Below are 27,014 nucleotides of genomic sequence, written 5' to 3'. Positions count from 1 at the left end.
GAGTTTCGCTCTTGTCACCCAGGCTGGAGTGCAATGGTGTGATCTCGACTCACTGCAACCTCCACCCCCCAGGTTCAAGCAATTCTCCTGCCTCAGCTTCCCAAGTAGCTGGGATTACAGGTGTGCAGCCACCACGCCCAGCTAATTTTGTATTTTCAGTAGAGACGGTGTTTCACCGTGTTGGCCAGCTGGTCTCAAACTCCTGGCCTCAGGTGATCCACCTGTATCGGCTTCCCAAAGTGCTGGGATTACAGGCGTGAGCCACCGCGCCTGGCCAGAATCTGCATTTCTAACAAGTTCCCAGATGCTGCTGTTACTTGCTTAGGGACCACACTTTGAGAAGCACTGCTGTACTGTGATGATTCTTACCCTTAGCTGTGCATTGGAATCACCTGGCGATTCCAAAAAATACTGCTGTTTGGGCCACACACCAAGAGATTCTAACATAATTATTCTGGGGTGGTACCTGTGCACTGGGAGTTTTAAAAGTTCCTTGGGTGATTCTAATATTCAGCCAGGGTTGAGAACCACTGTCCTTGGTTTCCTCGTGTGTAACATGGAGACAGTCATAGTTATATCACAAGGTTGTGAGGATTATAAAATGAGGTATGATATGGGCAAACACTTCATGACTAAAACACAAAAAGCAATGGCAACAAAAGCCAAAATTGACAAATGGGATCTAATTAAACTAAAGAGCTTCTGCACAGTAAAAGAAACTATCATCAGAGTGAACATGCAACCTGCAGAATGGGAGAAAATTTTTACAATCTATTCATCTGACAAAGGGCTAATATCCAGAATCTACAAGGAACTTCAACAAATTTACAAGAATAAAACAACCCCATCAAAAAGTGGGCAAAGGATATGAAAAGACATTTTTCAAAAGAAGACATTTATGCAGCCAACAAACATATGAAAAAAGGCTCATCATCACTGGTCATTAGAGAAATGCAAATAAAAACCACAATGAGATACCATCTCACGCCAGTTAGAATGGCAATCATTAAAAAGTCAGGAAACAACAGATGCTGGAGAGGATGCGGAGAAATAGGAATGCTTTTACACTGTTGGTGGGAGTGTAAATTAGTTCAGCCATTGTGGAAAACAGTGTGGCGATTCCTCAAGGATCTAGAACTAGAAATACCATTTGACCCAGCAATCCCATTACTGGGTATATACCCAAATGATTATAAATCATTCTACTCTAGAGACACATGCACACATATGTTTATTGCAGCACTATTCACAATAGCAAAGACTTGGAACCAACCCAAATGCCCATCAATGTTAGACTGGATAAAGAAAATGTGGCACATATACACCATGGAATACTGTGCAGCCATAAAAAAGAATGAGTTCATGTCCTTTGCAGGGACATGGATGAAGCTGGAAACCATCATTCTCAGCAAGCTAACACAGGGACAGAAAACCAAACACCACATGTTCTCACTCATAAGTGGGAGCTGAACAATGATGAGAACATATGGGCACAGGGAGGGGAACATCACACACCAGGGGCCTGTTGGGCGGGTGGGGGGCAAGGGAAGGGATAGCATTAGGAGAAATGCCTGACGTAGGTGATGGATTGATGGGTGCAGTAAACCACCATGGCACATGTATACCTATGTAACAAACGTGCACATTCTGCATATGTATTCCAGAACTTAAAGTATAATAAAAGTAAATTTTAAAAAATGAGGTGTGATAGATATGAAAAGGCTTCACAAAGTGTAAAATGTTACATGGGTATTGAGTGTCTTCTAGTCTCTGCTAATCAAATTAACACACTGTTAATCAAAGTGTGTATCAGAAGCATTGGTATGACCCGAGAGCTTTTTAGAAATGTGGAAGCTCGGCCGGGCCCACTGGCTCATGGCTGTAATCCCAGCAGTTTGGGAGGCTGAGGTGGGCAGATCACCTGAGGTCAGGAGTTCAAGACCAGCCTGGCCAACATGGCAAAACCCCGTCTCTACTAAAAATATGAAAATAAGCTGGGCGTGGTGATGGGCATCTGTAATCCCAGCTACTCAGGAGGCTGAGGCAGGAGAATTGCTTGAACCTGGGAGGCGGAGGTTGCGGTGAGCCGAGATCGTATCACTGCACTCCAGCCTAGGTAACAGAGTGATACTATGTCTCAAAAAAAAAAAAAAAGGAAAGAAAGAAAAGAAGAAACGCAGAATCTCAGGCCTTATTCAAGACCTAGTGAAGCAGTCTGCAGTTTAACAAGATCTCCAGGTGATCTGCATGCACATTTAAGTTATCTTTGCCTCTCTCCTGCTCTCAGGTGTCTAACTGTATTAGTTTTCCTTTGCTGCTGTGATGAACTACCACAAACTGACTTAACACGAATGTAGTATCTTACAATTCTCAAGGTCAGAAGTCCAAAGTGGGTCTTACAGGGCTGAAGTCAAGGTGTCAGCTGAGCTGTGTTCCTTCGGGAGGCTCTAGGGAAGAGTCCATTTCCTTATCTTTTTCAGTTTCCAGAGGCTGCTTGAAGTCCTAGGCTCCTGGACACATCACTCCATGGTCACGTCTTCTTCTCTGATCTTTCTGTTTCCCACCCCCCCTTTATTTTTTTGAGACAAAGTCTCGCTCTGTTGCCCAGACTGGAGTGCAGTGGTGCCATCTTGGTTCACTGCAACCTCCGCCTCCCAGGTTCAAGTGATTCTCCTGCCTCAGCCTCCTGAGTAGCTGGGATTAGAGGCGTGTGCCACCACGCTCAGCTATTTTTTTTGTATTTTTAGTAGAGACAGGGTTTCACCATGTTGGTCAGGCTGGTCTCAAACTCCTGACCTCGTGATCCGCCCGCCATGGCCTCCCAAAGTGCTGGGATTACAGGCATGAGCCACCGCACTCAGCCCCCTGTTTCCCTTTTTAAAGGACCCTTGTGATGACATTGGGTCCACCTGGACAATCCAGGATAACTCCTCCATTTCAGGATCCTTAACCTAATCACATCTGCAAGTACCTTTTGCCATGTGAAGTCACATATTCACAGGTTCCCAAGATTAAGACATGGACATCTTTGTTGGGGGACATTTTTCTACCTATCACGCTGGTATTCTCTGCTGCATGGATCTCTTCCCTCCCAAATCCCCCTTCAACAGAGTCTGCCATTGGAACCAGGCTCCTAGGAGAGGAGCTCTAGGAAGGTAATCAGGATAAGCCAGGCCTGATTTCTCATGGTGCCTAGACCAGCCATCTGCTTGTGATGATTTAGCTGCATCTTGCCTAAGGACAAAGGTGTAGTGACATTTAATAAATACCTCTTCCTGAGTGACTAGACTGGTACATATATTACTATAAAATATTATGCAGCAGTGTGAAAAGAATGGGATAGGTTTATATGTATGGATGTAAAGAGACTTCCAAGATATGTTGCTGATTGACAAATCACAAATCAGTTTCTAGAGTCTTGGCTCACTTATGAAAAAACCCCCGAACTCAAATATATGTGGATGTAAATGCACAGAATGCATAGAAAAGAGACTGTTAACAAAGATTGAATAACTTTGAGGAGGGGAATGGGATTGTTGGGGGCTGAAGAGTCACAATTTGCTTTGAATACTTTTTACTTGTCATATAATATATTTATAATTTTTTTTTAATATTATTATTATTTTGAGACAGGGTCTCATTCTGTCACTTAGGCTGCAGTGCAGTGGCACAATCTTGGCTCACTGCAACCTCCGAATCCCAGATTCAAGCAATTCTCCTGCCTCAGCCTCCCGAATAGCTGGGATTACAGGCGCCCACCACCACGCCCGGCCAATTTTTGCATTTTTAGTAGAGGCGGGGTTTCACCATGTTGGCCAGGCTGGTCTCGAACTCCTGACCTCAGATGATCCGCCTGCCTCGGCCTCCCAAAGTGCTGGGATTACAGGCGTGAGCCACTGCACCTGGATAACTTGTCATATATTTTCACAGTGAGAATGTATCTATGTAATTTCAAAAGAAACAAACATGCCCCTTAACTACCTCTCCCTGTTCCAGCCCAGACACCATTTTGCAAAGGGATTTTCCAAACAACACAAAAGTGCATATGTGTGTGAGTGCACACCCATGCAAATATATATAGTCACACATCTCTTAATGATAGAGATATGTTCTAAGAAATGCATCATTAGGCAATTTCGTCATTGTGTGAACATCACAGTGTACTTACACAAACCTAGATGGTATAGCCTACTGTACATCTAGGCTATATGGTATGGCCTATTGCTCCTAGGCTACAAACCTACAGCTTATTACTGTACTGGATACTGTAATTATTATACAATGGTAAGTATTTGTGTATCTAAACGTTTCTAAACACAGGAAAGGTATAGTAAGAATACAGTACTATAATCTTATGGGACCACCATCATATATGTGGTCCATTGTTGACTGAAACATCATTATGTGCCACAGAACTGTATATATTTATATATATACATACATATATACTATTTTATATATGTAATATGTTATATACAAAATACACAGACACATATGTACACTATATAGTATACACATTACATATATTTAAATAACACATACATACATGAAAGAGAGAGAGAGAGAGAGAGGGTTTGTGTTTCCCTTTATTCATATTGCTTTTACTGGCCTGGAGTACAACTGTAGAGAGAGGGGTGTGTGTGGATTGAAAGAAATGTAGGACATGACAGGGTGGGAGAATCAGTATTTGAGGCTCTTCTTGGAGTGGGAGGTGCTATGAGGAAATAACCCTATCCTTCTGGGGCATCTGAGTCTTCTTGCAGCAATGGATGATACCGGCTAACATTTATGGGGCCTTTAAGTGCCAGGTACTGTGCTAAATATACAACATGGATTTTCATTTAACCTTCATGACAATTCTGTAAGGAAGGTACTATTCATACCTTGATTTTACAGGTGAGGAAATCAAGGCACACAGAGAGGGTGACTTATTTGCCCAGCGCTACACCACTTGTAAGTGGAAGATGTTGGAAATCGACATACAGGCCAGCAGCTTGTGTGAGACCTGTGGACAGCCACCAAGAGTTCATCCCGTCTCATGTTAACTATAGAGATTACATCTTGTCCCCTTTTGTTACCAATTTGTGTCTCTGTGCCTTTGCACATCCTACCACCGCTGGCCTTCAAGTAGACACTTTTATACTTTGGGGTTTTTTTAAGGTTGTTAGGCTGAGAAGTAGTAGAAGCCTTTCTTTGTTGATAAAGTCCAATGATCATGGAAAATGAGGCCTATTTTACCCTAAGCCCAAGGAAATGTATAAATCTGGACTCATGTGCACCTCTCTATTTTTCTTATCACTCCTGCTTTCCATTCTTGCTATCGCCTTTTTCATTCAGTACTTTATTATCTTTCATCTGCACTATTACTGTAGCCTTCTAACTACTCATCCTGTCTCCCCACACAAACATTGCCTATACAGCAGGTTTATGGAGTGCCTACTCTATGTTAGTTACTATGCCAGGAAAGAGCTTTTCATACATTCAATAACATGCTGTGAACTATGAGTTATTATCTCATCTCCATTTCATAAGCAAAGAAGCTGAGGCTTGGGACCAGGTGCGGTGGCTCATGCCTGTAATCCCAGCACTTTGGGAGGCTGAGGCAGGCGGATCACAAGGTTGGGAGATCGAGACAATCCTGGCGAACATGGTGAAACCCTGTCTCTACTAAAAATACAAAAAAAATGAGCCGGGTGTAGTGGCAGGCGCCTGTAGTCCCAACCACTCGGGTGACTGAGGCAGGAGAATGGTGTGAACCAGGGAGGCGGAGCTTGCAGTGAGTCGAGATCGAGCCACTGCACTCCAGGCTGGGCGACACAGCGAGACTCCATCTCAAAAAAAAAAAAAAAAAAAAAGAAAAGAAAAGTTGCGGCTTGGAGAGATAAAGGGACCTACCCAAGGTTACCAAACTAGAAAGGGATGGCAGAGCTGGGATTTGGAATCCAGTTCTCCTTACTCCTGGTGCAATGGTCTTTTTGCTATTCCATGTTGCAGAAGCCCTGGGTGTGGTAGGCTGAATAATGCCCCCCGCATAGATGTCCACATCTGAATCCCTGGAACCTATGAATATATGACCTTACTTGGCAAAATCTAGTTTGCAGATATGATTAAGCTAAGGATCTTGAGATGGAGAGAATATCCTGGATTTTCCCTGTGAGCCCAGTGATATCATCCCTGTGAGCCCAGTGTTGTAAGGGTCCTTACAACAGGGAGTCAGGAGATCAGAGCGGGCAGTTTTGGAGATGTGATGACAGAGGCCAGTGGTTGGAGTGATGCAAGGAAGGGATCACATGCCAAGGATTCAAGAGGCCTCTGGAAATCAGAAAAGGCAAGGCAAGGTATCCTCTCCTAGAGCCTCCAGAAGGAATCAGCCCTGCCGACACTCTGACTTTAGCCCAGTGAAACTGATTCCAGACTTCTGACCTCAAGAACAAGAAGATAATAGATTTGTGTTGTTTTAAGCCACCAAGTTTGTGGTAATTTGTTACAGTGGCAATAGGAAAGTAATACATTGGTTTCGAGGGTTAGTATGTGGAGACAATTCAAAAACTGGGTCCTGGTTATATTGCCGCTTGGAGGTGGCTACTGCCCAAGAGGCATTTGGTTGCGATACTACAAAGGTTCCTACATAGCCAGGAAAGAGCATCATTGTAGGCCTGAGATGCCAAAATGCCAGTGGCCAGGAAGCCCAGCAGAGGGCACTCTGCAGGGAGAAAGCAATCCTTGGAAAGGCTCTGCTCCTGTCGAGCTGGATAAATAGGACACTTTTCACACTTCTGGATTGCTCCGACTTTGTTGTATTTTAGGTGTGATTCATGCAAGCCAGAGGAGCTCTTCAGGGACATAGTATGGTCCCTGAAGACATTTTCATTTGTCACTCAGGACTCAGAACCTTCTTGCCCCATTAAAAAAAGGACTTATATAGTTACAACTAGTAGGCTGAAATCCTTCCTTCCCCTGCAGAATAGGAGTTGAGTTAAAAAAAAACACATACCTTTTTGGCCAATGTCCATGGCTTGTGGAATGGGGTTGGGGTGAGGGGAGAAAATATATATTCAATTAATGTTTCTAGCTTTTTTCATTGAAAATCTTTCTTGAAGTCTATTCTTCAGGAAAGACACCAGTCAGGGGGTCATGCTAGGCTGAGTTTTATATAGCAGCCCTCCAACTCTCAGAAAGCGATTTCCACCTTTTTCCTAAGGAAGAACTGGTTTAGTTCACTAGGGGGTAAGATTTGTGGGTTGCAGAAGGGGTCAAGGGGGTTGTAACAATGGCTGGGAGTATTTAGAATGTGAAAAGAATATAATATTATTATTAATATTGGTAATATTCACCTCTTATCAAAATCCTTGCAAGATCTCTAAGAGGTGATATTATCACCATTTCATAACTTGGGAAGGCTACCACAAAAAAGTTAATTGAAGCTAATTAAATTGCCCAAGTTTCTACAGCTAGCAAGTGGAAGAACTGGGATTTGAACCCAGGTCTGCCAAGCTCTATGTGTCCCACCTGTTCTCTCCAGAATGTAAGTTGCTGACCAGAGATGGAATGCAAGCTGTGTGGCATCATCCTATAGCCTTGAAAACCTGCATCCACCCTCAAGAAGGATGCCACCTCCTGCCACTCCAGGGTAGAAAGCTGACAGTCTTCATGCAACATCATTGTGAACTGAGCCAAGACAGACCCATCCTGCGCTTCTTCTCTAGAAGCTTAGCATTGTCCGTCAGCTTGTCCCAGAGCACTCATGTGCTCTGGTCTTTACAGTGTCATGTCTCAGTGATCTGGCTTCTTTGAGCTGTGGCCCACTCATTCCTTTCCCTAATCTGTAGACCATCTCCTATATCCTGGATCAGTGTTTCATCTAGCACTCCCGGTAACTGCCTCCTTCACCTCAGGCAACAGAGCACCCCAGGAAAACTGTGGCTCAAAACAGTGAAAATGAGTAAGAGGAGGGTAAAAGCTGCCCATGCAAGGAATCTTCTGGAGAACAGGGAGTGGGCTCTAGTCATTAGCTTGGGGGGATTGACCTGCCTATGTGAAATTGTGATGACCATCTGGGAACTCCTGCTCTAGGTAAGTTCCTGTTATCCCTGAAAAATTCTTTTACATTCAGCTCCAGTTAGATCTGCCCAGTGCTACTTCTCCTTCCACTGGGTCTGATTGTCCCATTTGATTCAGTCCAGCTAACATGCCCTTTAGGCCTGCATGCCAAAGGGAAATTCACATTACGAATTTAGAGTAAATGTGATTTGTGATTACAGGTGGGTTCTACTAGAACTAGAGTCATATGCTCCCCCAGCACTTTTCCCCTCTACTTTCTCTCTTTCTTCCCTGGAACTAGATTCTGCTTTTTAATCAGCACATCGAGAATCTTGGCAGCTTCTGAAAGTTGTGCTGCTTGAGGTATGGAAAATCGCTGCATTGGCTTAGGCAGTGGAGGAAAGGTGAACAATGACAGGCAGGTGGGAAAAGGACATCTCTTGTGTGTCTTTTAGAAGGTATACTCACCCTTGGAGGCAACTTGGCCTCCTCCTCCTGAAGAGTTAGGGATTCTTTTTCCAGTCCCTCAAGAGTCTACATAAGCATCAGATTGCTGGGAACAAGCAGCTGTGCTGAGCCACGGGGGAGCTCAAGGCAGTGCAACTGTGCTTCCAACTTATGTATCTCTGACTCACATAACTTATGCGAATTCTACTACAACAGCTGCTTGCTAAGCTTTGCAAACTGCTCTCGGTTATCTGTGGATGATGGTAATTCATAGGTAATCACTAGATGCTCTAAATCAGTTGTCCTTAGCTATTGTTTTTGAACTATGGAACTATTTTAGAATCTTACGGAAGCTATGGACTTTCTAAAAAATGCACATGTTCACATGCAAACACATCGTACACACAAATTCAGGGTCCTCACAGACTCCCTACAGATCATGCATGGATCCTAAGTCAATATCCCTGGAAGAGCTGATAAGATCTTCTGTTAATACAATGCATCATTTCTCATTTTCTTATTTCCAGGCAACCTACAATTAAGGAACAGACCTTATAAACAAATGCACTTAATCTGCTTTCTTAACACAAGGAAAGTGTGACCCACGTCCACTGTTTTAGACTTGTGTTTTGCTTCCATCCGACACTGAAGTCTTCAGCATGGGAGAAGGTAAGTACAGGGTGGCATGCTGGTTAGATTTATGGGTCCTCTCAAATTCAGTTTTCCTGATGGTGATGCTGTTTTGGATCAATTGAAATAAGTGCGTGAAAACATTGAAAAATTAAAGGTGCTTCTACCAAGGGTACTTTTCTGCAGTGTTTGACAAACAGAAAAGTGTTTTTTTTTGTGTTTTTTTTAGAGACAGGGTCTTGCTCTGTCACCCAGGGTGGTGTGCAGTGGCACAATCACAGCTCTCTGCGGCTTCATCCTCCTGGGTCCAAGCGATCCTCCCACCTCAGTCTCCCTAGTAGCTAGGACTATAGGCTCACACCACCACGCCCGGATTTTTTATTTTTTGTAGAAATGGGGGCCTCACTATGTTGCCCAGGTTGGTCCTGAATTCCTAACCTCAAGCAATCCTCCCACCTTGGCCTCTCAAAGTGTTGGGATTACAGATGTGAACAACCTGGCCCCTCCCTTTTTCTTTTGGAATACACGTTCTCCTGCTTTTTCATCTTCCTCTGTCATCCTCCTTCTCAGTCTCCTTTATTGACTCCTCAGGTATTTTTAACGATTTACCAATTGAATTCATTAGTTTTCTTCCAAACCAGTCTTCTTGCCTGTTTTACCTTAGCAAAGTGTGTCACACCCAACTAGTGTCTCAAGCTGGAAACCTAAGCGTCATCCTTAGATGTTTCCTCACTACCCACATCTACTTGAATCAGCATGTTGTGGCTATGAAATCTATTGGCTTTGTTTGCTCCTGCTCATCACAGCCAACAGGTATCCCAACTGATCTCACAGCATCAAGGCTTGCATGTCTTCAATCCATCCCCCACACTGGTTCCAATGTGATCAAAGAGAAAATTGACCATGTCACTCCCAGGCTCAAAGAAACATGCTCAGATTATGTTTTTGTCCCCACATATATGTTTTTCTTATAGGCTGAACATGTTCACCTTTATATTCTCAGCACCTAAAGCAGTATCTGCCTATAGCAAGTCCTCAACAAAAGTGGTCAGCTGGTTGACTGGTTGAATGACTGAATGATTAAGCTATACGATCATTTATCATTGTCTACTAGCTAGAATCAGAACTTCTTGGCTTCTTCTACAAGGCCCTTCAGAAAATGGCCAGAACTCTTCCATCCTTATCTTTAGCCATTACCACTCTGCCCCATCCCATCACCTGGTCACATCATATGCTTTCCACACTTTGATGCTCTTGCCTCTGGTGGTTCCACTGCTTGAAATGCTGTTTCTGTGTGGTACCCATCCTGCGTCTTCCATCTACGTGTGACTGCCTTCAAGGCCCAGCTCAACAGTCACCTGACTCTATGTGACTTTCCCTGACAATCTACTTTCCACCCCCAGCTTCCTCTGACCCCCAACATCAGAATTAATTATCACTCAGCTGGTTCTAAAGGCATTTCACTCATACATTCAATATGACATTCATCACCTGGAATACAAAGTGTTTATTTATATCTGTAACTATCTTGTAACACTGTGAGCTGCTCAAGTGCAGGGACTGGGTCTTATGGTCTTGTTCACTGTAGTATCCCCAGCATCTAGGCCAGTGTCTGAGCACTGACAAACACAGGATGTGCCTTTATGTTGGTGTCATGTGTGTTCTTATTTATTTTTATTTAAAAATACAATAATTTTTCAGTTTGGAACAATACTAGCATGGAACACCATCTTCTTTGCTGTCACCTGGAGACAAATCACCATCATCCATCGTCTGATTTATTGTAGAGCTTCCAAACTGGTCTTCCTGCTTCTACTGTAGGCATCCTCTGCCCACTCCCTGGTCTGTTATCAACACAGCAGCTAAGGTGAACCTACTAAAATGTACATCAGATCAAAGTTCTTTGGTGACTCCCTATCTCACATTGAGTAAATTCTGAAGCCAGTACCCAACATGACCATGTTTGATCTGTTCTCCTTACCTCAACTTATCCTGTGTATAGCAGTTAAGAGTGCAGACTTTGGAACCGTATGACCTGGATTCAAATCCTGGTTCTACCATTTACCAGCTGTGTGACCTAGGGCAAGCAACCTAACCTCTCTGTGCCTCTGTTTTCTCATCTACCAAATTAGGATAATAATATCTGTCTCATAGGGTTGTTGTAAGAAGTAAATGAATTTATACATGTAAAGTACCTAGAACAGTGTCAGGTACATTGTAGGTACTAAGTAAGATTTTCTCAAATAAACAAAAATGTATCATTCTCCCCCTTGCCTACTCCTCTCCAGTCACACTGGCCTCCTTGCTGTTTCTGAAATACACTGTCTCAGAGCAATACTCTTTTCCCAGACACTTACATGGCTTCCTCCCTGTCTTCCTGTGGTGGCACATGCCTGTAGTCCCAGCTACTTGGGAGGCTGAGGCAGGAGAATCGCTTGAACCTGGGAGGCAGAGGTTGCAGTGAGCCAAGATTGCACTACTGCACTACAGTCTGGGCAACAGAGTGAGACTCTGTCTCAAAAAATAAATAAATAAATAAATAAATAAATAAATAAATAAATAAATAAAATAAAAATAAAAAAAGAAAATTCTAACCATATAGAAAGGAACAAAGGGAAAATAAAATAAAGTCTTCTCTACCCCTACCCTCATCTGTTTTCCTAAAGGTAATCATAGTTGTGTGATTTTTCAATTTCATTAACCAATAAGTATATTGGTTGCATTCTATGTATGTAGGAAAATGTTTGAGGCTTGAGGTTCTGAGGAGCTTATACATGCAGAGCCTTCACCTTCCAGGATTTCATAGTCTTTCTGTGAGAAGAACATAAAGGAGTTTTGTAGTGTTAGAGTTCAGAAGTAAGAGCCATCACTGTGGGGTCATAAGATCAGGAAAGGTTTCCTGCATGATGGATGACTTGTTGGGGGTTTCGGGCTTGGGCAGATTTCAGTAAGAGAGAGGAGGGTGGCCCAGGGGTCTAAGGCTCTCTCAGAAGAGGTGCCAAGGTGTGATGATGAAAGGGGCCTCTGAGGAAATGGATAGAAGTGGAGCCGGGCTTAAGTTGAGCCTTTTAGTGGGGAACAGTGACAGAAGAGAATGGAGAATAGGGGCTGGAGCAGCTAGAAGAGTACTGAAAGAGCCAGGAGGCATGTGCTAATGACTCAGGACGGTGACTGGAAGTGACACATTTTATAGATACTGCAATAGTACAATTGTTAGGACTTGGTGAGTGGATGGATATGTTGAGGTGAAGAATAGGGAAGACTGAAATATGAAACCCATGTTTTTGAGCCTGGGCAACCAGGAAAATGGTGATAACATTGTCCAAAATAGGGAAGTCTGGGGGAAAAACTGTTTGGGGGTGTGGTGTGGTGGTGGGAAGTTGGGAGATGACTCTGGCTAGATAGATAGTTCAGCCTTTCCTTGAATGCAGGGACTGCCATTGACTGCCTTAGCATTACCCTCCGAAGCTAGAACTAAATACTGCATAGAATATTTGCTAAATGGATGTTACTGGTGGAGATCACTTACAGCCACCTTGGATGCCAAACCCTGGTTCTACTTTCAGATGTTAAGTTCAGAGGGTCCTCTGCATCCCCACCTCTTTTCAACTCATACTTACGGATATCTCTAGGCATCACCTTACCTACCAATTCCTGTCAATTGCAAGTACATCTATGGAAAGTCTGACTTCCTTGCTTCGTTATTTACTTCAGGATCTCCTAGGGTGATCAACCATCCTGGTTTGTTCTGGGGTTGCCAATTTTAGCTCCAAAGGTCAGAAGTCTCAGAAACCTCTCAGTTCCAGGAAAACTGAAGCAATATTCAGCTCTCTCACCTTCAGAATAGCTCTGCTGAACCTACCAGCTGCATAGTAATAATAGCCTTCTCATGTTCTCAATCTAAATTGGTCTTATTCTACTCTTTTGCTCCAGCTTCTCTCGGAACACTGATGACTTATCCCCAGGTATAGTCTTAACTCTCTCATTTCACAGACATTTGTAAGAGTCAGCAAGATAATGCTGCATGCTAGTTTATCACTCTGCAGTGGCTACTTCAACCCACAACTAAGCAACCTGAGATTCCTAGGAGCAGATAAACCCCATATGCAATCTGTCACTGTTTAGCTTTCATTGCCAAGATAATTTTACAAAGTTAATGAATAGCTAGGTTGGAATGGGGAAGGGGGAACAAACATAGAATGAATGAGGAGAAACTGTCATTGGTGGGCAGGCTCTGTTCTCCTTTTTGGCAGGACATTGGTTACATGGTGGGCCTCTTGAGGGTACAGTTGGTATCATCATCAAAATGTTTTTATGAAGGACCTAATATCTGGTGCTCTGAGCTAGGCCACACAGCTCTAAACTTTTACTTTTAGAACATCATGGTCCAAGAGCAGGTACTGATGTGGACATGTGCAAAATGGATTCAAACTGTCAATATGGGTTAAATCACATATTATATGTTAATCATCTCTTCCACTGGTTTCTAGATATTTCTGGTTGAAATCTATCAGGCAAATATATCTTGACCCCTTAATTATATCAGCTCCTTGAGGGCAGAGGACCCACCGTGATACTCCTGTCTACAGACCTTAGCTGCACAGGACAAATCTAGATGTTCAGTAAGGGCTGATTAAATCAACCTGACCTAATGGGTGCAGGTACTCTAGTACCTTTCTAGTTAATTTATTCATTTGAGCCTCATTTCTTCCTCTACAAAATGAGGGTGGAAATTTCTTTTTCTTTCTTTTTTTTTTTTTTTTAAAGGAGTCTCGCTCTGCTGCCCAGGCTGGAGTGCAGTGGTGTGATCTCGGCTCACTGCAACCTCTGCCTCCCAGGTTCAAGTGATTCTCCTGCCTCAGCCTCCCGAGTAGCTGGGATTACAGGCGTGTGCCCCTATGCCTGGCTAATTTTTGTATTTTTACTGGAGACAGAGCTTCACCATGTTGGCCGGGCGGGTCTTGAACTCCTGACCTCAGGTGATCTGCCCGCCTTAGCCTCCCAAAGTGTTGGGATGACAGGTGTGAGCCACCACACCTGGCCCCCCCTTTTTTCCTTTATTTTAGAGACAGGTTCTGCTGTGTTGCCCAGGCTGGTCTCAAACTCCTGAGTTCAAGCAATCCTCCTACCTCAGCTTCCCAAAGTGCTGGGATTACAGGCATGAGCTGCTGCGCCCGGCCAGAGATTGTAATTTTATCGGCTTCATTGGGTTGTTGTGAGGGTGGAGAGACAATACATGTAAATTGCTTAGCACATACTCTAGTATCATACAGTACATCATCTGCTCACTTGTTAGCTATTAATTTAACAATATTAATTTCTGTCTCCTGCTCAACTAGGAGAGAGCCTATGGAAAAGAGTAAGTGCAGCGGCTCTCACGCAAATCGGTAGGTATTCAATTCAGTCTATAGAGGCACACTGGTCTGTTGTCTATGTATTGGGATAAGGACAACAGAAGATTTACCTTTTCACCTATCTTCTTCACTTCTCTGCCATGGCAGGGATGCTTTGATGGGTCTGTGCGTGAGCAACTAACTAGGAGCGAAGGTCCAAGTGGGACTCTGGACTGGGAGCGAGGGCTGAGACTAAAGTCGCCACATCAGGCTGCTTATTCCGTTCATTCAGCAAATATTTATAGCTAATCTAACCAGTTTCCGATATCGTTCAAGAGCTGGGGGTCCTGCAACAGCCCAGGCCCGTGCCTTTACCCCATTTCACAGACGAGAAAAAGCGAAAAATTAGAGAAAAACCGTCTCTACAAGAGGTAACCGCACAGAACGCGGAAGGCTTCTAGTGCGCAGGCGCCACGCCCCGGTACGCCCCAGCTCTTCCGGCGCGAGGTCACCGACTCAACGAGTCGCCGGCGCCGGGGCCGCGCATGCGCATTCGCTGCGCTGCGCTGCGCTGCCTTTCCCGGGCGCTGATTCCTGAATGCTGAGCGCGAGCCCGCGGAGATGAAGTAAGGCGTCAGCTTCCTTTTGAGGAACGAGCAGCGGGCCGCTGGGGGTGGTCTACCGGGGCTGGGGTGGTAGAGCGTCTGCGGGGTCGAGGGGCGGGAGAGGCGCGGGGACTAGAACAGCTCGTCCCCTTGTTTTTTTGCTCTTCTTCAGCTTCGGCCGGTTCGCATTTACGTGTCTGCTTTTCTTCCTCCCCTCCCCCCCGCCACCGTGAAGTCCTTTAACTAAGGTGAAGCTGATCAACGAGCTGAATGAACGAGAGGTCCAGCTTGGGGTGGCCGATAAAGTGTCCTGGCACTCCGAGTACAAGGACAGCGCCTGGATCTTCCTGGGTGAGGTGCACATCTTTCTTCCGCAGTGCTCCCGAGATTCTCCTGCTCGGTTTCCGACTATTTCAGCATTTTCACCCTTCACTCCTGCTTACATTCATTGCTCTCCTTTATATCCATCTGCTGTCTGCCCGGGAATCCGTGTTCCATCTTTTTTTTTTTTTTTTTTTTTTGCTGCCCGATTTTTAGTTTTCCTTCCCTGCCAAATCAGTGCTCATGAGAGTTACTGTTTGCCATTTGCTGTGCTGAGGTTCAGGGACTGTTGTTATTTCTCGCTCACCCCCTGACTCGTTATACAGCTGAGGAAATTGGGGTGCAGAGAAGTTAAGGGGCTTCCTTAAGGTCACATAGCTAATAACCGCAACAGGCAGAACTATAGCATTCTAGAACTCATGGTCTTAGCCACAGCCCCATGTTGCTACCACCGCCCTCCCTCATTCCCCTTCCCTTGCAGAATTCACTTTGCTCCTCTAGCTCCTGCTTTCTGACCGTGGCCACACTACCATTACTGTATTCACTTTATATCACAACCAGTAATTGTACAAGTTTGATGCTTCAAAGAGGTCATTGTAAAAACGTTGTGCCAAGCACTTTATATGCATCGTTTTATTTAACCCTTATAACAGTCTTGCGAGTTACATGCTAATATCCCCATCTTACAGATGAGGAAAGAAACATTTGCAAGGGAAATTATTCCCTAGGAAATGCTTAACAGTGTCTTTATAACCTTTGTCTGTGTGTAGGTGGGGTGAATCATGACATATGTAGACTAATTTTGTATCATAGCTGTAAATTTGTGGGTAATGAGCAGATGAATTCAACATGTTTGTGGAAGCAGAGGTTTGTGATGGAAACTATCTGCTTTGCCCATAGGATTTTGGGTGCCAGGAGGACTGAGTGATCAGATTACTTTTGTTAGTGGTGACACTGACGTCCACTCAAAATTAATCACTCCTTTTCCTGTACTACTGGCACCTTACATGTACTTCTGTCATTGCATCAGACTTGATTTCTTTTTTTTTTTTTTTTTTTTTTTGAGTTGGAGTTTCACTCTTGTTGCCCAGGCTGGAGTGCAATGACGCGATCTCGGCTCACTACAACCTCTGCCTCCTGGGTTCAAGCAAGTCTCCTGCTTAAGCCTCCTAAGTAGCTGGGATTACAGGTGCCCGCCACCTCGCCCAGCTAATTTTTTTTGTAGTTTTAGTAGAGACGGGGTTTCGCCATATTGGCCAGGCTGGTCTCGAACTCCTGACCTCAGGTGATCCACCCGCCTTGGCCTCCCAAAGTGCTGGGATTACCGGCGTGAGCCATGCTGCCCAGCCCAGACTTGATTTCTTTAAGGTCAGGGGCTGTTGCTTACTGTTTGCACCCCTAGTGCCTGGCCTAGTGCATGGTACGTAGTAAACACTTGGTAAATGTTGGTGGAACTGAAATGTGGTTTTCTTTTCTAGGAGGGCTTCCTTATGAACTGACTGAAGGGGACATCATCTGTGTGTTCTCACAGTAAGTCCCCTTTCATTTCCTGCCTCCTGAGTCGACAGAGTACTTTATTTCTGTAATGCATTTTGTGGCATCACAAAAACCACTTATTTTCACTCTAGGCTGAATGGCATCCCTGCGTGGGGAGGGCTGGAGCTTCTGCTCTAGTCTAGATCAGTCCCAGGACATGGTTCTAGAATGTTCTCCTGTGGGAGATCCAAGAGGTTTGTTAATTTGGGAGGCCATCTTGGGGATTCTAGTCTATTTCTGTTGTTTTTCACTGAGGCTTGTTCAGCCTGGGCCTAGACTGGAACAGACTGGAACCCTCAGGAAGGTACCATATTGGTACGCCTCCTTGGGCTCTTGCAAACTATGGGTAACCCATGGTCACAGGGCCCTTCTGGTCCTTATATGTGTGGCATCATACGACTGGGGCAAAGCACAGAGGAATTGGGATGAAAAACAGAAGGTTGTAGTTTGCTTTCTTTGATTCTCAATGAATGTAAGGTTAGTGAGCAAAGCCAATCTCTACCTGGAGGCTGAGAATCACAGCCCGACGAGGAACAAGAATGAATAGGAGATCTGTATATTTTTCATTCTGCTGAGATGTTGGCAGCAGCATTTGGTGGGAGAGGGTGTTGGTGGCTCATACTGTTAGTAGCAGCTAGTAGGAGAGGGGCTGGGCAGCTGGCCTGCAACCCCAGAGGTAAACACCACAGTTAGCCCACAGGGCCAGAGGACCTTGGCACAGGTACAAAGGACCACTACGTTTGGGTTTTGTAGGCCTTGGGATCATAGTACTGTTTCAGAGAAGTTGGACAGCATGTACAGGTAGCAGACCATGGCAAAAGGGGCTGGCCAAGCGAACACAGGTAGCATACACTGGCAGAGGGATTGCTATGGCAGGATGGTAGGGCCATCCATGGACAGAGGGCCCTGGCTGAGTGGTTGGGCCACTTATGGGGCAGCAAGCCATGGGAAAGGAATTGGGCAATACCGGTGAGAAGAAGGCTGTGATAGAGAACCTGGGCAACCCACACGGGTGGAGGGCCCTGGCAGGGACAAAGATTGCTTCCTCCAACTTGTGGATGGTGCAAGGTTCACAGCAGGTGCAGCCTATAATTTCTACCCCTTTGTGGTACTTCTACTCAGCCTTCCATCTTGGAGCTGTTTAGTTCTACTTGCATTGAGTGATGATCAGCTAGCATGTGTGCTTGTTTGTTTATTCTAATTCTCTATTTTCTATTCTGGTTACACAGGTTGCTCTCCATGAAGATTGCCACTGATAACAGGGCCTTTCAAAAAACTGCTTTGTTGGCTGGGCGTGGTGGCTCACGCCTGTAATCCCAGCACTTTGGGAGGCTGAGGTGGGCGGATCACCTGAGGTCAGGAGTTTGAGACCAGCATGGCCAACATGGGGAAACCCCATCTCTATTAAAAATACAAAAATTAGCCAGGCATGGTGCTGCGCGCCTGTAATCCCAGCTACTTGGGAGGTTAAGGCAGGAGAATTGCTTGAATCCAGGAGGTGGAGGTTCCAGTGAGCCAGGATTGCACCATTGCACTCCAGCCTGGGGGAAAAAGCAAGATTCCCCCATCTCAAAAAAAAAAAAAAAAAAAAAAAAAAAGAAAAACTATTTTGTTTCTTATTTTGAAGGTAATATATAGTCATTACAGAACATTTGGCAAAATAAAGTATAAAGAAGAAAATAGAACACACGCTTAAGGAAAACCTTAATGTTTTGGCATATCTCTTTATCATTTAAAAAAATATACTGGATGTTATTTCCAGTGGTTTGCTATTATGAATTGTACTGCAATGTGCATTATAGTATATACATTTTTGTATGCATCCCTCATGGTCTCTTTAGTGAAAGAGGAATATGGATCAATATGTTAGCATTCTAAAGATGTTTTATAAACATTGCCAAATTGCTCTCCAAAAGGTTGTACCAATTTCCACACTCACTAGAATGCCCATTTTTCTGAATCCTGATTAACAGTGGCTATTTTAAAAAATATTTGCCAAAGGGCTTCTCATTATTACTTTGCTTTGCCTTTATTTCATCATCAGTGAGGTTGAACATCTGTTTCTAGATTTGCAGCCCATTATTCTTTTTCTTTGTAAATTGTCTATTCGTACCCTTGCCAACTTTTTTCTACAAGTATTTTCCTTATTTTCTTGTTGATTTTACATGAGCCCTTCATGTATGAAGGATATTAACTCTTTGCTCTAGCACTTTGCTGTATATTGTATTACAGGTTGAATATCCCTTATCCATAATGCTTGGGGCCAGGCGCGGTGGCTCATGCCTCAGTCTATGTGTGCAAATTGTATATGAAACATAAATGAATTCTGTGTTTAGATCTGGGTCCCAGCCCCAAGATAGCTCATTACGTTTATGCAAATTGGAAACACTTCTGGTCCTTTGGTCCCAAGCATTTTGTTTTTCTTTTTGTTTGTTTTTTTTTTTTGGAGACAGAATCTCGCTCTGTCGCCCAGGCTGGAGTGCAGTGGTGCTATCTTGGCTCACTGCAACCTCCACCTTCCCAATTCGAGTGATTCTCCTGCCTTGGCCTCCAGAGTAGCTGGGACTACAGGCACCCACCACCACACCTGGCTAATGTTTTGTATGTTAGTAGAGATGGGGTTTCACCATGTGGCCCAGGCTGGTCTCACTCCTGAGCTCAGGAAATCCACCTGCCTTGGCCTCCCAATGTGCTAGTATTAAATAGTTCCTAAACTTAGTTGAATTGGCTCTAGTATTTCTCATTAAGTAGGATGCTAGATTTTGGGCTGAAGTGTGTGTATGTGATCATGTAACATCTATCAATTCCTATTTTATTTTTATGACTTTATTTTTAAATTTATAAACCTCTAACTTATCTGGAATTTATCTTTTTGTGAGGAGTAAGGTAGTCTTTTTTTTCCTAATGTTTTTTCTTTTTTTGAGACAGGGTCTCACTCTCTTGCTCAGGTTGGAGTGCAGTGGCATGATCCTAGCTCACTGCAGCCTCTAACTCCTGGGCTCAAGTGATCCTCCCCATGCACCCTCCTGAATGGCTGGGACTACAGGTGTACACTATGCCTGGCTAATTTAAAACAAATTTTTTTTTTGTAGAGACAGGGGTCTTGCTGTATTGTCCAGGCTGGTCTCAAACTCCTGGCATCAAGTGATCCTATGGCCTCGGCCTCCCAAAGTGCTGGTATTATGCACATGAGCCACCGTGCCTGGTCTTTTTTTTCTATTTAATTCTTCCTTTTTGTTTGTTTGCTTTTTTAAGAGACAAGGTCTTGTTCTGTTGCCCAGACTGGTCTCGAACTACTGGCCTCAGACAATCCTCCTGCCTCCCAAAGTGCTGGTATTACAGGTGTGAGCCACCATGCCTGGCCTTTTTTTTTTCTGTTTAATTCTGCCTTTTTGTTTGTTTGTTTTAGAGACAGGGTCTTGTTCTGTTGCCCCAGCTGGTCTCGAACTGCTGGCCTCAAATAGTCCTCCCACCTTGGCCTCCCAAAATGCTGAGATTACAGGCATGAGCCACCATGCCTAGTCTAATTTCTGCTTTTATCTATATTAACTCCCATCTGCTTTCATTAGGTTTGCTTTCTTCCTTTATGTTCATCCTTTGTTTTCACAATAAAAGTCTTCTAATGTTACAGATTTTCCTGAGTATGACGTTAGCCACATTTCATAAGTTTTGGTATATATCTTTCTCATTTTTGCTATTTTCTAAATAGTCTACCATTGATTTTGTTTTTTGCTTCATCTTCTCTTTCATGCAGTTGTTAGGAGAGTAGCTTTCAAATTTTAGTTAGGTAATGTGTTTTTTATTTACCATATCATTTCCAGCTTTATAACATTATAATTGGAAACATAGTCTGTTCTGTTTTTTTTGGTATAATTATTGAGGTTTACATTGAGACCTAATCCATAGTCAATTTTAATACATGCTTCATGGATTCTTGAAAATGTCATCTTATAGGATTCAAAGATATCTATGTATCTAATAGTCCTACATTAATATTTGTTAGTATAATTATGTGTATTAATTTATCTGATTTTATTTTATTTCTGTCCACTTTATGCGTGATAAACTTCAAAGTGATGTGTTAAATTCTCCCATAACTTTCTCTCTTAGTTTCTCTTTGCATTTGTAATAGCTTTTTTAATTAAAATTTTTGATTTCTTAATTGACTCAAAGTTTTCCTGATGTATACCTTTGTTGTGTATTTAGGCCTTTTTCAGTGTAAAATAATCTTAGTCTCATGTGATATTTTTATTTTGGCCTGGAATTAGTCTTTGCTCTGGATATTGCCACCCATTTTTAATTGGGTGTTCCTATACTTGTCTGACTTTTTCTTTGCAGCCTTTCTATGTCATCCTGTTCTAGATGTATCTCTTGTACACACTATGTTATTTGAATTTTGTTTTATTACTTTATCTGCATGTTTTTGCCTTTTAAGTCAATAATGTCTTACTCTTTTATAAAATAAATAGATATGGCGAGATTGTTAACATTAATCTCGTGCGGGACAAGAAAACTGGGAAATCCAAAGGGTTCTGTTTCCTCTGCTATGAAGACCAGAGGAGCACAATTCTGGCCGTCGACAATTTTAATGGGATCAAGGTGAGTGTGCTTATTAAGCAGATTGGTTGGACTTTCTTCCCATGTATAGGGGTTTCGTTTTCTACCTGGTTCCCACAGACACAAGGGCAGCACTTGTCAGCTTGGTGTGTTGCGGGGACTGCAGAGATGTGGAGACGCTGGTCAAGAAGAGATTCCAGGAAATAATTCTGTTGGCTCGTGGCCCTGCATTACTTGCTTCTTTTCCCATTCTGTTAACAAACCATCTCCCCAGGAGCATAGGCACCAGGCCTGCCTCTCATCCAGGCCTCTGTTTTTCACCTTTCTTTTTTTACTGTCTACTGTCATCTCTGGTGCACTGGAGGATGAAGAGACTAGCAAACATTGCTTTTCCATATTGTCCTGTGTTGGGAGTTTTGGGCTTCAACATGGCCTCATAATCTAGGACATAGCCATGTATGCCTGTCATATATCTCCAGTGACCTAGCATAGTGGGCTCTAGAAATTCTCTAGTTAAAATCTGATGACAGATTCTACAAAAGTAATTTCATCCTGAAATTTTCTCCCCCCAGTTCCCTCTCATTTCCACTGTCGTAAGTGAGGCACTGAGTTCTTAGAAGGAGATAGGGCAAGTCAGGCGTATTGATGCTCCCTGTGGTTGCTGCACTCATTTAGGAAAAAAGCTGCAGTTGAAATGAACGGTGCCACAGAGTTGGTGTGGGGAGGCTTGAGTTGGAGAGTTTGTCACTGATTCATGAGTGAGGGATAGCTGGAGATTATAGAACAGAGTGGAACAAGGTTCTAGGCTTGATGTTTAAGGAAGCCAGCAGTCAGAGGGCGTCACTGTAAAAGGAAGGTTTTCCAAAGTGTTTCAAAATGGAGAAGAGGATATATAACAGAAGCCGCTCAGGCTTCAAGGTAAAAATAAAAATTTGCTCTTGTATTGGAACAATAAAAGCCAAACTTTAAATTTTGAATGGCTTTGCCTAGAGAGTAAGTCTGTATCTGCCTAAAAATAGAATGTTTTTATTTTAAGTGAGGTGTTAATTTTTTGGGGGGCGGGGAGAGGGGGACAGGGTCTCACTCTGTTGTCCTGGTTGGAGTGCAGTGGCGTGGCCTTGGATCACTGCAACCTCTGTCACCTGGGTTCCAGTGATTCTCCTGTCTCAGCCTCCTGAGTAGCTGGGATTATAGGTGTGCACCACCACACCCAGCAAATTTTTGCCATATTATCTTGTACTCCTGACCTCAAGTGATCCACCCGTCTTGACCTCCCAAAGAGCTGGGATTACAGGTGTGAGCCACTGCGCCCGGCCAGAGGGGGGTTAATTTTTTGTTGTTGTTCACCTGGAGAGTTGTGATTCGTAGTGCAAGAATCATTGTGAGCCTATTGTTCCAGTATGGTGGGGCTAGAGCAAGGTGTGAGGGCTTAAGAAAAAAGCAAGTGCCTTTTTCTCAATTCCTTTCTCCCTCCAAACTGTTGGTCTGACTTTGCCTCCTAATTGCTGGGTCGAGAAAGCAGTTGTAGCATTAAGCTAGATTTCAAGAATTCCTTCTAGTTGCCAGACCTTTCTAGGGTATGTTTCACTGTAAACTTAGGTTACAGATCAAGGGTAATTCATTATGCATCTAAATCTCAGTCTTCCCTGATGCTTGTGCTTTGAGGTAGTATTTCCTAGTCTTTTTCATTTTATGGCACATATAGAACATGAAGATATTTGTATAGTGCCCTGGAGTAAAGTGATGAGGCTGCTGGTACAGTTGCCCCAGGCCTCACCTGGCTGCACTGAGAGGCTGCACTATATATTTTATAATAATAAAATTATATTAACTAAATATTAATATAAATTAATATTTAGGTGTACATGCTATGACACACCAGTTGGACAGGTCTGCTTTAGTGACAGAGTTTAGCAAGAAGGTAAAGGATGTAGTTAAAATCATGGTTCTCTGTAGCTTGTGTTCAAATAGTTGGCAGTTTGGTATGAGGGCCGTCTTCACTGAAGCATTGCCTGTCTTGCTTAGATCAAAGGAAGAACTATCCGAGTGGATCATGTGTCTAACTATCGGGCTCCTAAGGACTCGGAAGAAATGGATGATGTGACCAGACAGCTCCAGGAGAAGGGCTGTGGGGCTCGTACCCCCTCACCAAGTTTGTCTGAGAGCTCTGAAGATGAAAAACCAACAAAAAAGCACAAAAAAGGTAAAGCATTAAGACCTAAGAGAAGATTCTGGATGGCCTTAATGTCTGCTCTTCCTTGCATTCATTGATAGTTGATAATCAACTCAAGTGTGAAAGGGGAAGGTATGGGGAAGCATAGTTTAATTGGGAAAATGGGGAGTATCAGTGGAAGGCTGGTGCTATGGGCAGAATTGTCTCTCTCCCCAAGTTAATATGGTGAAATCCTAACCCCCAGTGCCTCAGAATGTGACTGCATTTGGAGATAAGGTCTTTGAAGAGGTAACTCAGGATGGGAATTACCTTGTACAGCAACTTGACATATCAAGGGTGGCAGACATCCAAGTTGGCTTCTCGAGGCACTCTCCTTAAAGGCCTAGACAGTGGCGCCTTCATGCTGCTGCCAAGGTTGTTCTCATTATGCACATTCCCCACCTCCTATCATGTGAATTTTTTTGTTTTTGTTTTGTTTTTTTTTTTTTTTGAGACAGAGTCTTGCTCTGTCACCCAGACTGGAGTGCAGTGGCGCGATCTCGGCTCACTGCAAGTTCCACCTGCCGGGTTCATGCCATTCTCATGCCTCAGCCTCCTGAGCAGCTGGGACTAGAGGCATCCGCCACCACACCTGGCTAATTTTTTTTGTTTTTTTTTTAGTAGAGACGGGGTTTCACCGTGTTAGCCAGGATGGTCTCGATCTCCTGACCTCGTGATCCACCCATCTCGGCCTCCCAAAGTGCTGGGATTACAGGCGTGAGCCACTGTGCCCGGCCGTGAATGTTTTTGAACTATAGTACCTGTGTTTGATGTAACGTATTCAGCAAAGAAAGGTGCTTTTGTTTTTTTTAAGGGAGTTCTTTATTTTTTTACCTTTTCTTATTTACTGCTTCTTTCCTTTATCCTCCAGACAAAAAGGAAAAAAATAAAGAAAGAAAAAGAGAAAGCCGACCGAGAGGTACCTTTATTTTTTTACCTTTTCTTATTTACTGCTTCTTTATCCTCCAGACAAAAAGGAAAAAAAGAAAAAAAAGAAAGAAAAAGAGAAAGCCGACCGAGAGGTACAGGCAGAGCAACCATCCTCTTCATCACCCAGATGCAAGACAGTAAAGGAAAAGGATGACCCTGGCCCTAAGAAGCACAGCAGCAAGAACTCAGAGAGAGGTCAGAAGTCAGAGCCCAGGGAGGGGCAGAAGCTCCCCAAATCTAGGACTGCCTACTCTGGTGGAGCAGAGGACCTAGAGAGGGAGCTGAAGAAGGAGAAACCCAAGCACGAGCACAAGTCCTCAAGCAGGAGGGAGGCAAGAGAAGAAAAGACCAGGATTAGGAGGGACAGAGGGCGGAGCTCAGACACACATTCTAGCTGGTACAATGGGCGTTCCGAAGGGCGTAGTCATAGAAGTAGAAGTAGGAGCCGAGATAAATCCCATAGGCATAAAAGGGCCCGGCGCTCCCGGGAGCGGGAATCTTCAAATCCCAGTGACCGTAGGCGTCACTGAAGACTGTTCAGCTGCTCAGTAGATTTGGAAATAATTATGTTTTTTAAATGCAGTCAAATTCAGTTGAGTTGTTACTATTTTTGTATCTAAAACTTCTGGGGCTGGATTCGTTTAATCCTTTGAGTATTAGAGTCATTGGGAGGGCCGCAGTTTCAACAGCTAGATATCCTGATATTCTTCGTACCATCCATTGTCCCTGGACCAGAGTATGTATCCTGAATTTTGGTTCATAAATATGGCTCTTGAACCCATAGACCTCAGTTGAAGATGGAATTTTTAGGAAAGGGAAAATACCAGATAATTCTAGAATTCTAATCTTCATGTTAGGTGTTTACAGCCCAGCATCTTGGGACATTTCCAGTTACTAGGTTTGGACAGCTTGATGTGAACGAATGGGATAGGATTTTTAAAATCAGCCAGCTCCATGCCCAAACCCTCCTGTTTACAGAAATTTTTAAAGTCTTTTCTTTTTCATTGAAACTTTTTTGTTTGATATGCCTCTTTCCACATTTTTTCCTTGCAGTGTATTGATTATTTATTTGTATTGAGGTGAAATTCACATAACATAAAGTTAACAATTTTAAAGGGAACAATTCAGTGGTGTTTGGTACTGAATATCCAGTGTTGTGTAATCATTGCCTCTGACTAGTTCCAGAACATTTTTTATCATCCCAAAATGAAACCCTGTACCCATTAAACAAGAACTCCGCATTTCCTCCCTCCTCCCTGTCACTAGCAACCACCAATCGACTTCCTGTTTATGAGTTTGCCTATTCTGGATCTTTCATAAAAATGGAATTATACAATTGTGGCCTTCTGTGTCTGGCTTCTTTCACTTAGTGTAGTGGTTTTTTTTTTTTTTTTTTTTTTTTTTTTTTTTTTTTTTAATTCGAGATGGAGTCTCACTCTGTTGCCCAGACTAGAGTGCATTGGTGCAATCTCGGCTCACTGCAACCTTTGCCTCCCGGGTTCAAGCCATTCTCCTGCCTCAACCTCCCAAGTAGCTGGGATTACAGGCGTGCACCACCACACCTGGCTTATTTTTGTATTTTAGTAGAGATGGGGTTTCACCATGTTGGCCAGGCTGGTCTTGAGTTCCTGACCTCAAGTGATCGCCTGCCTTGGCCTCCCAAAGTTCTGGGATTACAGGCGTGTGCCACCGCAGCTGGTCTAATGTAGTGTTTTTGAGGTCCTCCACATTATAACATGTATCAGTACTTCATTCCTTTTTATGGCTGTATCATATCCCATTGTATTGATAGAGCACATTTTGTTTGTGTACTCCTCAGTGGGTGGACGTGGGTTGTTTCTAATTTTTGGCTAGTCAGCTTCCTTTTTGTGTTCCAGACATACCAGGCTACCTTTTAGCCTTTGTCCTTTTTTCAAGTAGCCACTGTTGCTGGTATGGGAACCCTTTGTCAGCTTCATTGTCTGTCTTTCTGGTCTGCCTGGCACTTCCTTCTTATTTTGACTTTTAGCTTTCTCCTTTATCAGTCTCTTAACAAGTTTGGTAGGTACTAGGTCACAGGACCTTTAATAAGTACTCCCTGGTAAATTATTAAAGGTCAGATTTCTGACCCTGCAAAATGAAAGACCAGAGCTTTAATAGTGCACTAAGTTGGACTTCCCTGTGTGTTAATTTGGACCCTTGGTTAGACATGCAGGAGAGTTTGGGAGAGTTTGTGGGGGATGTCATGGGGGAGGGTCGAGGAGTCTGGGAAAGCTGTCAGACTATGATATAGATCTAACCTCTGGAGAAGAAATAGGAAGGAAAGGTAAGTAGGAAAAGTATTGTGCAGTTCTAAGACGATTTCAGCTAGACCAAAGTGAGTTGAGCCAGAGTCACCTGTCAGGAGCCCTGCTACATCAGTCG

At 43.6% G+C, this 27,014-nt stretch overlaps 1 protein-coding gene across 1 annotated transcript; it reads left to right on the top strand.

Moving 5' to 3' along the window:
• The first annotated feature begins 14,935 nt into the window (after positions 1-14,935).
• On the top strand, positions 14,936-25,947 carry RBMX2 (RNA binding motif protein X-linked 2). The gene is made up of 6 exons (XM_023198852.2): positions 14,936-15,076; positions 15,291-15,406; positions 16,855-16,906; positions 21,382-21,511; positions 23,495-23,672; positions 24,651-25,947. Exons 1-6 carry the CDS (start codon positions 15,072-15,074, stop codon positions 25,139-25,141), a joined length of 972 nt encoding a protein of 323 aa, XP_023054620.1. The 5' UTR covers positions 14,936-15,071; the 3' UTR covers positions 25,142-25,947.
• The last annotated feature ends 1,067 nt before the right edge of the window (positions 25,948-27,014 follow it).

Source organism: Piliocolobus tephrosceles, chromosome 12, assembly GCF_002776525.5.
Source record: "Piliocolobus tephrosceles isolate RC106 chromosome 12, ASM277652v3, whole genome shotgun sequence".
Taxonomy (NCBI): domain Eukaryota; kingdom Metazoa; phylum Chordata; class Mammalia; order Primates; family Cercopithecidae; genus Piliocolobus; species Piliocolobus tephrosceles.
This window is presented reverse-complemented; position numbering and strand designations above follow the sequence as displayed.

Bases quoted from the DNA above. Each gene is read 5' to 3' on its own strand.
- RBMX2 (XM_023198852.2), top strand. The intron at 16,907-21,381 runs GTAAGTCCCCTT...TAAAATAAATAG, and splicing joins ATCATCTGTGTGTTCTCACA to ATATGGCGAGATTGTTAACA. The intron at 23,673-24,650 runs GTAAAGCATTAA...TTTATCCTCCAG, and splicing joins AACAAAAAAGCACAAAAAAG to ACAAAAAGGAAAAAAAGAAA.